A 14,379-nucleotide genomic window follows, 5' to 3' on the forward strand; every position below is an offset into this window, starting at 1 on the left:
TATAATAAAAAAATCTTTATTCTTTAAGATACGTACCTACATCAATCATACACACATACATTTAACATAGTGCTTAAAATTAAAACGTATGATTAGTAAATTGATATTTTGATATTAAAATAATTAAGGTTAATATTAAAAATAGGTCCTCAAAATCTAAATTCCTACTTTATATAGAGCCTATTCTATTGAGGTATCAGTTTACAAAATTATTCCCTTATGTATTCGATTTTGTTTCCGTTAAATTATACGATATTTATGTCTGCAAATGAATGAGTAGCAAGGTTTTCTTATCAACATCGCACTGCGTTAAGATGTTGGCACAACGTGAATACTGCCGAAAAAACTTGCCAACTTAATCGTCTCTGTCTATTTCAGTTGTTTCGAGTTTGCAAAAGTCAAATGTTGTCTAACGATTGGGCACGGCAGGCTCGTCACGCGATCGCGACACACCAACCCAGCTCCTGGTTGTCATTAAAATGTTTGTTGTTTCATTATAAAATTACTGTAAATATGTTTTCGTAAATAGAACATCGTTCCGAATCATGTCTGTGCTAATAAATATCTACAACAATGCTGGATAAAAATGTGTCAGTAAATCGCGGGCGCTCTTATTGCTTAAGCCGCACACGCAAAGCCTGCAAACGCGGGCTGCGTAGCATATTTCGTAGCGAGCAGTCCTCTCGCATCGCTCCGCATCACAGGGTGATCGCGCGGAAGCGAAGGTTGCGCCCATGACCGCGCCCGCGCCCGCCCGGCTTCATCGTCAGTCTCGTGCCGCACTCGCTGCTTCTCGGACCTCGGACCCGTGGATTTTAAAGAGCCGTGTTCTCGATCGACATCAGTGATGTGTCTGTGAACTGATCATGTGCAGACGAGTGTGTGTTGTGGATAAGAGAGTGCGCGAGCGGCGCAGACCCGCGCGCCCGTAGCCCGCCATGTGGATACTGCTGATGCTCCTCCTTGCGCTGGTCGCGCCCGGCGGGGGAGCCTCCTTCGCCCCCAACAAAGAACTCCTAGAATGTGCAAGGTTCGTAGCTCGCGCGCGTTCACACATATTTAGTGCATTATAAAAGCTGTAAACCTGGCAAATGTCGCTGGGACCTCGAATGAGCTACAAAAATAATTCAGATGGGCTCGCAAAACACGCGAATACTAGTTGTCGCTGCTTCGCTGTAACTATGCCCAGATGCTAGATTCAGATTTATTTGGCATTGTCACCACTTTCGAATGGGAATGTTTTGAGGAAACATGGCGCGATAACTGTCGTATCTTGATTTGTTTTCAATTTCCGGTAAAAGTTGATGATATAACTCCAGTTATACGCGAAGCTTTTGTTGTAGTTAGTATCATTTTTTCGAGTGAACTTTTATTATACACGAAATTCTATTTAAAAATCTATTTACACGAAATAAAAACGTCCAACGGTGAAATATGAGGGCGTAGAATGAAAATATTAACACCAGACATAAACAAAAGCATGCATATTCATTGAAACCATAAAGAGCTGGATGTCATCAAAAATTGCGACTGGACACAGCGTCGCTTGGCACAGCTAGTTGTTGACATAAACAGATCTCGCTAACGAAGCGCCAACCGCCTGAGCTTGGCCAGGTGCAACGATCTGCCACATTTGTGACAGATTTACCGGACGCGCCAATTACAGCTGAAGTATATGTTTTTCAGTAAAAATCGAAAGTTAACGTTCTGACCTGAATATCCTTTAAAAGCTTGCAACGCAATTACTGTAGATATTTACGATCAACATAATTAAATTCGGCTTTAACATTTATTCTTATAAAACTTGCCATTAATAAAGTTGAAATCGCCAACGAACATAGGTAAATGGATTTTTATGTATATAATTGTGTGTAGTTATAGCTGGAAAAAACAAGAGTTGAATCATAGTAAGCGTGTATCAGTGATGCGGTTATTTATTGCAGGCGGTAAACATAAGCTGAAATAAACCTTATTGAATGATTACCTAATTTGTAGTAACGTACTCACTTTGTACACAAAGTGGTCTTGCCCATTACAGCACAATATAGCTGCAATATTTTCCTTTAAATGCCGTTCAGAATTATTTTTGGCAACACTAAGAGTTTAGATTACTACAAAGGTACGTCAGTATGACGCACAGGCATCATCACGGTATCTGCAATCGGTGTGTGATGAACTGATGACAAACTAAACAATAATTGTAAACTAAAACTCAACGATCGTTAAAAATAGACCGTTGAACTTTGAACCTGACATATACAATTAACGTAAGACTTATTATATTAGTTGCATTTAAAGTCATTTGAAGTACACCTTCGTGCATTGAGTTTTGAATTATTATGTACCTACTTATTTAGGTTTGATGTAGATAAATTCCAATTTCTTTAACTTATTTGTCAAAAATTCACACAGAATTCACCTACGACCTTTAATTTACTACAAGATCAAAAACTATACTAATAAATAAGTTCATATAATGTCTTCTAATAAGCAAGCAACTTTAAAAACTTTGTTGAGAAAATTCAATTAAATGTAATATTATAAATAAATTGATATTTTAATCCATCCCAAAGCGTGTCATACGAGCTCTACAAAAGAACACAAGGTTAGCAATGCCAATCAAAGAGTCTAATGATCGATAATAATAGAGTTAACAGATGCCAAAATTAGCTGTAATCATCAGACGAATGTGCGTCACTTATAACCCAAATATACTGCAGCTATCGCGGTAACTGTGACAACAAAAATAAACCCTTGCTCTGAATAACTAACATTGCAACTGCGTCTGTCGTATCACAGATAATTTAATACTATACGTCGTATTCAGCTCTAGGTGCCTACACGCGTGAAAAATGCATCATCTCATGCGTTAGTACGGTCGTCCAATAATAATATTTCATTTGTTATTTGACTTATTTAATTTTGAACATAAGTCATTCAATTATTATTAATTAAATAGAGCGTCAAATTTAGGTCGTCTACAAAATATCAGAATTCTGAATATATTTAAGAGTAGGTAAATTATCTTAAAGTGTTTCGTTTAATTTATAAGGTCCTAAATTAATTATCTTTTTGTGTATTTGTTATTTTTACGGTAAATATAACATATTACATAAACAATATGATCAAAAGTGTTTCGACTCAATTAAATATAGAGACAAGAAACACTCAACAATGTAAGATTTGAACGAATCAAACAACTTAAAAGTGAAATTGATCAAAGGGTTCATGTTTATGACAACTGTTTAAAAATATGTAATTTGTTGTACAATTAAATTATATTGCTTTATAACTAACCCGTAGACAATCTGGACATTCGCCAGAAGCGCCTGAGTGGCTGCCACATACCATTTACCCGAAACATTATCAAACGAATCGCTAAATACATTGGATAATGTCATCTATTCACTTTTTATGCAATATATTCGCTTACTCCTGCTCCGCTTGAATAAACTCCATATTACACAAAAAAAAATCTCTATCTCATCCTACAAATAGTAGTAGTAGTTCTACAGGCGAAGTAATTGTCAAAATCGGTTTGGTGGTCCGAAATTTGATACTACAATACAACTTCTTTGAACAATCTTTACTTCTTATTAATATTATGTATAAACTGTGGTATAAACAGTGCTCCAAGACTTATTTTTGCCTCTCAATAAGATTAATTATTTATTACGTTAGGTTGTATATACGTAACAAGTACATAATTACATATACTCCTAAGAGTATTAATACCCCCATAGACTTAACTGAAGCCTTATCAGATTCGATGGTATTCCTCCCCATATCGATATAAAGAATCACAATATGAAAATATTGTTTATAAGTAAGTAGATCATACTTGTAACACTTTGTAAAGCCATTAGGATAGATCTTATCAAATACTAAGTATGAAAATTAGCGAATTTCAATTCTTTTCATTTTCAATTCTTCTGCCACCAACCCTTAAACATACTGGGTAGGGTTTTATTCTAATGTTCAATAATTGCATCCTTCTTCTTACCTTCGTCTCACGTATCGTCAATTGTGTAAGTGAGTAGTATGGTGACACTCCGAATGTGTTTTTCATGAAACTTTCTATATGCCGTTATTAATCCCAGCTATCCCAAGCGTTCCACACACCTTCTTTATCATTATATCCAAAATTCCCTTAAATTAATAATATCCAACATTCGACATTATTAATATGGTTCCTACATTCTTATTAGAGGAAAAACATCTGATCCAATTGATTTCAAAACATGCTCAACTACTAGGTGGAAAAACTTAAGGGCATCTGAAATAAAAAACGCTAATAATCTCCCGAACATCAAAACAACGGCTAACACATAAAACGTTTGAGAAACATTTATGTGCTGTTAAATGACCATTGAGCCGACAATCATACGCTTTTATTATATTTTTCTTGTCTGTATAAGCAAGGATTTACTCTTAGCTAATAACACACGCATGAATGCAAAATATTTTTAGAAAATATCGGACTTTCGTTATTTTTGCAGACATTTCTTATACCTACGCCTTCGCCTTTCCTGACAAATGATTCGTCTTATTATTTAGTTAGGTATTATAAAAATATTAAGTAGTCCATTTGCTTTATTTGGAACAAGTATTTACTTAAAAATTTTTTGTGTTATATTAGGTATATTTATATTTATGTTATAGTTTTCCTTAAACAAAGCCTTGAATTGGAAAATCTGGCCTTTATTCTCTGAAAGTAAAATATCTAAATGGCAGATTACAGAAACCAGACGGCCATTTACCCTTACGAAATGTTCATCAGTTCAATGTGTATTATGATATTTATCTGACCAAATGATTTTTAAATCCCAATGCTCTGAGGTTCAAGTAACAAACGAGATATTTCCATGTTAACTATAATTTTGTGACCGTGTAATACCAAACTTTGAAAATTTACATTTATTTTATTCGCTTTCGATAGCATTTGTAAATATAGCTCTATGTACCTATCTAATGAACTCGGAAAGGCCCTCAGATATTTTTTTATTGCTTGGCTTCTTTTCATCTTCAAGATATCACCATTAACCTGATGTATCATACTCATACCTGCGCATTATCGTAGCTAATATTAATCAAAATCTGTCATCCTCGTACTTCAATAATAATAAGTAATCATTTCAGCAACAACGCCCATACGCAATTTTCATACATGCATCGCTATTAATTATTACACTCTTTATCTCAACCGAGAATTTTCTTCACAAAGGGCCGTGTAAGACAGAACGTGTAGACTGTAGGCGGTAGGTATAAAGTCGTGTCAAGTTCGAGACATGCGATTTACCGACCGCTGCAATTACAGTTTCTACATGAGTTTGTTCCCACTTTACCACTCAAGGTTGATTCCAAGCTAATGCAGTTACACATATTCGTTGGGAAATTATAATGGTCGCCACGCAAAGGGTGTGTCACGTCAATTTGCAACTATGAATACTTTTTTTACTACAAGAATATCCTTGTAAAATAATGCACCCTAGAGGATTTTTTTATATTAGATACATTATTAGTACATTCTTAATATCTCAGTCATTATTTAACTAGTTTAATTGCGACATAAAGTAATCTATACTAATATTATAAAGCTGGTAGAATTTGGTAGACCTTGATTAAGGCCCATATGTACTCCATAATAAAGATTTAATGTTTTACGGATAAGGCCTATTTGTATCGATTTTAAGAATAAAATTACAAATTTCAATTTTTTCATTTTTAGTTAGTTTCATTCCCGGTCGATGCAAGTGAATTTTCGAAAATTTTGAATGCAGTTCTATTTCTTTTTAAATTCTTCTTCAGTATTAATTCATGTACTTTCCCTCCAGGGCCCATTGAAAATTTCCACACAGTAAGTATATATGTGGAAATTCGGTAGTACAAGGAAATAAAATTATCCAAAGCGTAATGGATTAGGAATGGATAGCCAGGATACAATCATATACAGAAATTGTTTACCACAAATGTGTATTAACTAGAGCAACTTCACATCAAGTATTGTATTTATTACAAACATGTTATCTACACTTTGTTAGATCAAATTGACGTCTTATATTTAATAATGGATTATAAATTAAATAATGATTAGGAATAATAATACATGAACCTTCAGATGTTTGCTTTAGAACCATAAATAATTGTTTATTGTGTTTTGATAACATTATGATCAAGATCAAAGTTACTATAGACAACGTATTGGCTAAAATACTTTAAGACCAACAATCAAAAAATAAGAAACGAATGGAGCTCCAAATAAATATTAAAATTTCAATAGTACTTAACAATTTTCCAACAATGACTTTCGAGTGCGAAGTATAATTATAATTTAGTAATTCTTAGCTATAGGTATAACGGCACTTAAGTCTAGCTCCAGTTCATTTTTTTTATCTAAAACTCTACAGCGAAGTTCCACCTAGAGGCAATAATACAAAGTATAACTTATCTTATCAACCGATCGTATGAAAATATTTATATGAAGAATTTAAAAAAAAAGTACAGAAGAAGACTTTTCGGATTTGGTACCTACACAATTTGAAATAAAATAATTCATAATTCAAATATAAAATAGTCAAACGTTTACGAGTTAACTTTTAAAGGTGAACTCTACAATTTTCATAATCTTAATACTAATAGAGCCTACAATATTACATTCCCATTTCAAAGGATTTCATGATTTGCCATCTAGAATAAAAATCTTAGAATGTTAATAATAAATAACCAGTTTGATCTGTCCACCTGTATCGTGTACGGTAATATTATAATTTAATTAAATATTATATATATCCACTTTCTTTCAGCCAGATCCTATACATAGACCAATACGCGTATCAGCTACCAACCAACTACAGCAGAAACATTCCGCCTGGTAAGTATTTCTCTATTATTAAATCTATTGTGTAATCCTTTCATCCACTGCTCCAGGGTTACGGCAATGACACTTGTAATCCACTTACAGTTTAACAGCTTATTTCTTATGAAACCTTCCCTTACAAAGTTACAATGAACGGTTTTATAGATTGGTTGCTTTGATTTAAAAGTTATAATGTAAAAATTCTCATATTTTTACATATGATATAACAATCTTATGATTATATTTAAATATGATCATAAGATTGTAAATATAAAATGCTAGAGAACTTTTAGTTAAGAAATAAACGCTATGTAATGTCTCCTCTATTCCACTCTTTCAGTAATCGAACTGTCACTTTTCGTTCAGGCCACCAAAAAGGTCAGGGCAACGCTACGATAGGAAGTTATGGATATTTGTTTTTACTTTAGACGCGACCTTCTATTTATATCCACGCAGATATTTTTAGCAATTTTAATTTTGCGCTGATCTCTCATGATGGGGCCAAATCAGACAGCTATCCACTTAAGACCGGACATTATTCAGCGGAAAATAGACGTTGTTAGCATAGGCAGTCATTAGTCAAACTATAATTTCCGCTTAACATATTACGAAAATGTGTATTAGAATTTCTATCTATAGTTAATGAAGGACAGACCCTAGACGTCTAAAATAATAAACTTTCTTTTGTTAGTTCCAAATTAAAGTTTGTATATTATCTAATGTAATATTAGATAGGAAGCAGGAAGGATAAATTTGACGTAGAGATCATTCACTCTAAAATTGTTGAGATGCCCTTAAATCGAAAAATATTATAGTTTTCATCAAAAGAAAGAACGTCTACAAATTTCCACAACAAAGATAGTAAGTTTACTAACTAGAGTGTATAAATTCATGGGACATGTAAGATTGTTAACATATATTTAATATGTGATAAATCACCTATTACAACATGATCGTATAATCAATTTACAGACATTGTATTGATTATGTAAAAACATCGAAACCTGAATACAGTTGGTTATTATGGAACAAGGCGCGTATCGGTGATATCTCCACCAAGAGCCATAAAACTGATAATTCCTACAACCTATGCAACAGTTTATGGATATCAATGAAACTAACCGCAACTTACTATGAAACTTAATATTAAATCTTTGTTTTTATGTTTCAGGCAAAAATACTACAGTATACATAGGTATAAATGTAAACCGAGTGTCTGGTGTCGACGAGAATAAAGAGGTACATGTCCATTGTCCATATCTAACACTTCTGCACTATAATTAAAATTTCATAATAGGTACCAAAAATGTAGAGAAATGTAAAAATCATAAGCTCGTGTAATTAATTTACAAAATATTTTCTCTCGCTTAGGTAGTTCTTAACGCGATTCAGCAATACCAATTGATATATATTTACTAACTTCAATTGAACTGGCAATATTTCAATAATATTTGATATTTGATAATGCATTGCAAACAATTACGTGAAATTTGGTGACGCCTACACAACCTAAATATTGTTAAGAGTATTAATATTCTGATGACGTAAAGCACATAGTTCAATTGGCCTATTTATTATGGAATTCAGAGGGATGATTCATAAACGACTTTCTGGATGGAAAGGTATTTTTGAGCTTAAATTTTAATTAATAACAACAATACCGTGCCCGTAAATTAGGTATGTACATTTTATTTCAATTAGAGCACTACCTACTCCTTTTTGACAATCTGCAATAGCATTTCCATCAGGAAGCTTTAATAATACTCATCCATTTCTTTCTTTTCGATCATAGAATTTTGTAGTGAATTTTGTTTTGTTCTAGGAGATAACGTTAGATGTTTTCCTACAAGTGTCGTGGGAAGAGTTACGATTAAACGTGCCACCTGGCATGGCGTTCATAGACCTGCCATGGGAGTTCCGCCAGCTGATCTGGACCCCAGATTTGTATATTTGGCAGTTGCAGACTATGAGGATCCTCTCAGTACTGCAAGAAATGGCCTCCTTAAGGCTATACGCAAACCGCACCGTCTCAGTCAGTATTGGGTTCGTCTGTTGTATATTTTTAACATACACGCAGTTTATCAAACTTATATGTCCATTATGAAATAAGAAAATGTTATTTTCACTATTAACACGTAACTCCGTCATCAGAAACAGTCATCGCCTATTTTAAGTGACTGAAAGCGACAGTTCATATTTTGATAAAGTTATTTTTGTTAGATTTAAATTTAACACTTAGTCCAATCGTTGAAAATATCCATTCTTGACCTACAGTTGACGATGATTATTATTATGAATGGTATATTTCTGCTTCCAAATATATCCGCAAGCCTAATATGTGATAATATACTATCTACATTTACCATACTCTCGTAATGCGATACGACGTTTTTTTATAGACCGCATGGACATAAGGTTTATAGATGTTATTCGCGTCCTCTTCTGTTTAAAGGGGACACTAAAATATTCCATAGGAACTACTACTCCTTTGAATTTGAATAGAAATTTCACAGATTTACTGTACGGGCGAGTAATATTAGTATTTAATTCTGTTTTATGTTACAGTGCTACAATAACAATAAAGTGCGAGATGGACTTCGTTCTTTACCCATTAGACGTACAGAACTGTGCGATAGACTTCAGTAGTTGTAAGTATTATGAAAAAAATGTAATTTTACTAAATAATACTTTATTGAGAACTGAACATGTTATGAAATCCATATCACTATTTTCAATGGTGAATTTTAAAACGCGGCAAGCAGTTTCGTAATTAGGTACATATATACTTCTTACTTTTTTTTTCTTTCACCTATTTATTAAACAAATATCACATTTATACGCGTTTGTGTATTTTATGGGTGATTTAATAAAGTCATTCAGTTAAATAATTAAAAATTAATCAGATTAATCACGCTATGATATATTGTTCCACGCACCACGCTCAATAAAAATGCGGACCACTAACGCTACGTTTGGTTAAATAAATAATTATATAATGTATAATTTTAAAGTATGTTTATTAAAGTTCTCTATAAAATAACATAGTGAAAGTAAATTATATGTATAAAGGTAAGCATTTCGATAAATATAAATAATTTTCAGTCATTTATAGGTACATAACAGACTACTCGTGCGTAAACTTTATGCATTGCTGTTTATATTTAATTAACTTCCTATCAAATTATGATCTCCAGATAAATACACCACAGAAGACGTCCGCTTCGAGTGGCGAGAGGTCGCACCGTGGTTCGGGCTGGGCGGCGAGCAACGTCACGAGTTCCGGCTGCCCAAATACGTGGTCACATTCGTTACTGATAAAAGTAATCATATTCGAAATTTTGGTGAAGGTAAATGTATACTTATGGCTTTGCGCTTCTGTTTGCGCGTTATATTGTAATAACGTGTATCTATTTACTAACGCTAGCGCAATGTGCACGCATACCGCGATACTTCTTGACGCAAAGCTCAAATTGTTTGGACCGGAACTCGGAAAATACCTTACAGATGATCAGGGTATCTGATATCTTTATTATGAAGGCATTTAACTGCCAGAATGTCATTTTTTTATGATATGGGAATAAATATTTTGATTGACACACTAACTATCTCTTCATAAGAGCAATTCTTTGCGTATAAAATTAACTTTAAAAATTATGAATATGATTATCTATATTTATACATATCGAATATGTTCATACCTACTCAGTTTTTTAATTAAATACCTACATCTTATATTGTAACCTGATGTAAGAAATAAGAGCGAAGCGTCTTAATTAAATAAAGAAGATATAATAATTGTAAATACAGATTGCATGCATGTTTGTTATTTGTTCAAAACGTAAACATTGTAACACCAATGTTACTAACCCAAACTTTTCTTATCTTCGCGTGTAAGTGAGTGTAAACGTTGCATGGTATTTGTTCTAATGTCTGTGGTTAAAATAAGGCTACCAGAGCTACGATCTACTGTACAAATGTGTTTAATGCAATGTAAGTACAATGAAAAAAGAAACATGAATGTTAAATGTTACCATAACGTAGATGTAGCAGTATCAATGATAATGCCATGAACTTGTAGGCTGCAGTAGAATAGTAGACAAAGTAGTGGAAGCATGTTATGTTAGAGTAGGTATAAATATAAATACTTAGTACTAAATACGTAGTTATTATTATCTAAACTTATTGCTAAGAAGCTTTTGCAGCTATGACTCCCGATTTAGTGCTGATTCTACTTCATCTATCTATCTTCCATAGATACCTATATTCTTTAACAAATTAAAAAAATAACGGTTCACCGTACCGTTTTAAAAACTGTACATGTACCTAGTAATACATATAATAGTAAACTAATTAGTAATAATAATAAATCACATTTTTATGTGGAATATTAGGTAATGTATTCGAAGTCTTCTTATATCGAAGACGTCAAAATGACTCCAAATACATGATCATATTAATCAAGACATGTTACTAAGTATTTTCCATAATAGGTGAACATTCAGCAGCACGTTTACAAATTAAATTATCAAGAGAACTGCGAGGCTATCTCCTGGAGAGCTACCTCCCGTCGTCGTTGTTCGTCATAATCTCCTGGGGAAGTTTCTGCGTTATTCCAGAAATCGTTCCTGGACGCATGGTCCTGCTGGTCACTACGCTGCTTTCGTTGGTCACGATGTTCGATACTGTGAGGTGAGCTAAACAGAATAATAACTTGTAGCTAAGGCATTTTAAGAATGTATATAAGTAGGTATGTAATATTTGAAAGGCTTCTGACTTTCAAAACAACATGCGGATCATATTTATATGTAAATGCAAGATTCAAGAACGAATTACATGAAAATGTTATTTTATGTTTAGAAGATAATTGACTAATGTATATCTATGTATACCTATTGTGTATGTGTATAAGTAATAACGTTAATTTTTTAAGTATCGTCATCGATACCATTAATTGCCCTCTTAAAAAATTGAATTTATTCCCCCACTTGACGCACAGCAAAGCTTTAAAGTTGATTGCTGTTTGCTCAGGCTATTATGAAATTACTAGCAATTTTCCTTCGTATCTCCTTATGTTTATATCTATAGGTTATATGGACGTCTCATTAGGTATAATTATTTTCTTGCAATTCAACATACAAGTTTCAAAATAATCGCCTATTTTAAATAATTTCACGATACTGTTAGCGACCTAGTGATTAACTACCGAACTTAATAATTTCCTCCTCTAGTTGATTTTGAACCTTCTAAAGTTCCACAACAACAAGTATAAAATTCGACAAAACGTGACAAAAGCTACAGATATTACAGTTTATCTAATTTCCAGCACGAACTCACCTGACGCGCTAGAATTGAAGTGTATAGAAGTCTGGCTGATCTCATGCACGATATTCGTATTCCTCGCTCTGCTGGAGTACTTCGTGGTCCTCTTCGGTATCCGATACGACAAGAGCTGGAGCCGCCGGAGGCAGGACCTTCGACGAGCAGCTTCTGCAGCACAACTTGCACCACCCTTACATATGAATCATTCACAGGTAACAATTGCCGTTTTAAAATCCATATAAAAGAAATATGACCTTAATTTATGATACTTAGGTACCTACATATTGTTGTTGATACTATAAAATATTAGGCGGGATATTTAGGAACTAATAAAGACGGGAATTTCAGGCACCAATTACACCTAACGCTTAAAAAGCGTTGGACTATTATTTAATTACAGATTATAGTACCCCTTCCCCGTTTAAAATTTAAATACTTAATAATATCAATTATCAAATCAAAATGTTATACGAAATATCATAATTAATATGTTAAATTTGCAGAGGCTTAGCACGCCGGTGACCGGAACACCGCAAGGCGGCGTTTTTTCACCACAACTAAGTGTCGAAGATGAAGGCCTCAAACAACAGTTCTCACATCAAACCATTCAAAGGGTAAATATTTTACTCGATCAAGCGTCTTAGGAAGTAGATTCCATAGATGTATATCACCCTCATTCTATTACATGATGGTCACAATGCAATGCACTAAATGTAGGTTGAAATAGGAAATTGATATTGAAGAAAAGTCGCAAGTCTACAAAAGAAGATATTGGTATCGAATCGTCAATTAAATGAAAACCATCCATGTTATTAAGTATGTGTTATCCGGAATTTATATTAATGCTTTTCTCTCCCTTATGATAAAAAAGGCAAAAAGAAAAAGATCGGTAGTATTTAAACGAGCAAAAATTTCTAGTCCACCTCTTCGGAAAGGAGAAGTTGGAGAGGAAATAAGGTTGGATGTGAGACGAGACACGTTAGTAAGGTAAAAGATGAAAAAAGTGTTCAACACCAACCCAGCACAGAGTGAAATGGTATCGCTAAACACAGCTAAATTAAAAAGAAATAGATTGCAGCACAACTAGACGAATTGCATAGATTTTCGAACACTTTTAGTGAACTGTACCTATAACGAATTTGCTGCGTAAACTATTATGAATTTCGTAGATTTAAATCCCAGGCCTAGAATTAAAAGATCACTGTCAACTCCTACTGTATATTACCTACGTTACATAGTATAGTTCCTTTAGATCCCTTATCTGCCAAAAGGATTTTTACGCCAAAACTGGGTTTAAAATCAGAAACAATGTGCACTGGTATTGCTTTCGACAGCACGAAAATTTAACAAATTCACGTCGGGATTTGATACTATCGGCCCAAATACAGTCAGTCAGAAACTATACCCAGTTAATTGTAAAATAAAAAATCGCATCTCTTATCCCAATTGTAAGGGCACACTTCTTTAAAAGATCTATACTTTATTATTTGATTTGTTATTCTTTTTAGGACTCGCCAATTTTGGAGGCCATGCCCCGAACTGGTTCAGCAAATACCCTGTGGTCGAGGATAGCCGCAGCGGCCGAACGCGGCGTCATGTTCTGCGGCGCGCAGCACGGAGCCCTCGACAAATACGCCCTCATGGTGTTTCCCATGTGCTTCATACTCTTCACAGTAATCTACTGGACCACGTACCTCAGTGAGGCGCACCGAGCGCTGCATGGGTGACATAGGTTCATGGACCAATAGTGCTATCGTTAATTGCATATCAATTGATTGTGAACAGTGCCTAATAAGCAAAGTTGTGATTGTACATATTGGAACTCTGCTATAGCAAAATGACATAAATATATTAAGAGGTACGTAGTACCTACCATTTTAAAACGTCCATGAAATTGTAAGTTATGTAAGCTAAAGAATGTTTATCTCCCAAAATGTAAATATTCGATACCTATAATATTTATAATAAATTAAGTTTTATTTTTTAAGAGTGCCTTCTTATAATTCTATGGCTATTGGTACAATGTACCCGAAGCGTAGAAGGTAATGAGATACCTCATACCTTCATAGACTATCATAATATAAGGATGAAGACAATACCTTGAAAGAATCATAATAGGTAATAAAATAAACCGATTACAATTAAATTTAATACTTATTGCACCTAGTAGAATTACTAATATTTATTACTATTCATAGATTTAT

At 33.7% G+C, this 14,379-nt stretch overlaps 1 protein-coding gene across 4 annotated transcripts; it reads left to right on the plus strand.

The window, feature by feature from the left end:
• Nucleotides 1-376: 376 nt before the first annotated feature.
• Nucleotides 377-14,162, plus strand: LOC149486022 (gamma-aminobutyric acid receptor subunit delta-like). 4 transcript variants are annotated; one of them, XM_089699307.1, is made up of 10 exons: nt 377-1,030; nt 6,804-6,871; nt 8,028-8,095; nt 8,682-8,899; nt 9,422-9,504; nt 10,051-10,203; nt 11,347-11,545; nt 12,180-12,387; nt 12,679-12,789; nt 13,684-14,162. In XM_089699307.1, the coding sequence occupies exons 1-10, from the start codon at nt 939-941 to the stop codon at nt 13,900-13,902; spliced, it is 1,419 nt and encodes a 472-aa protein (XP_089555433.1). In that variant the 5' UTR covers nt 377-938; the 3' UTR covers nt 13,903-14,162. The 4 variants fall into 4 exon arrangements, with proteins under 4 accessions (XP_089555433.1, XP_089555435.1, XP_089555432.1 ...); XM_089699309.1 differs by having other exon boundaries at nt 378-1,030; nt 6,808-6,871; nt 8,679-8,899; XM_089699306.1 differs by having other exon boundaries at nt 379-1,030; nt 8,679-8,899.
• Nucleotides 14,163-14,379: the final 217 nt, after the last annotated feature.

Source organism: Colias philodice, chromosome 9 (assembly GCF_061535455.1).
Source record: "Colias philodice isolate Cphi_HAF_F1 chromosome 9, ilColPhil1 Martin Lab GWU primary, whole genome shotgun sequence".
Classification (NCBI taxonomy): domain Eukaryota; kingdom Metazoa; phylum Arthropoda; class Insecta; order Lepidoptera; family Pieridae; genus Colias; species Colias philodice.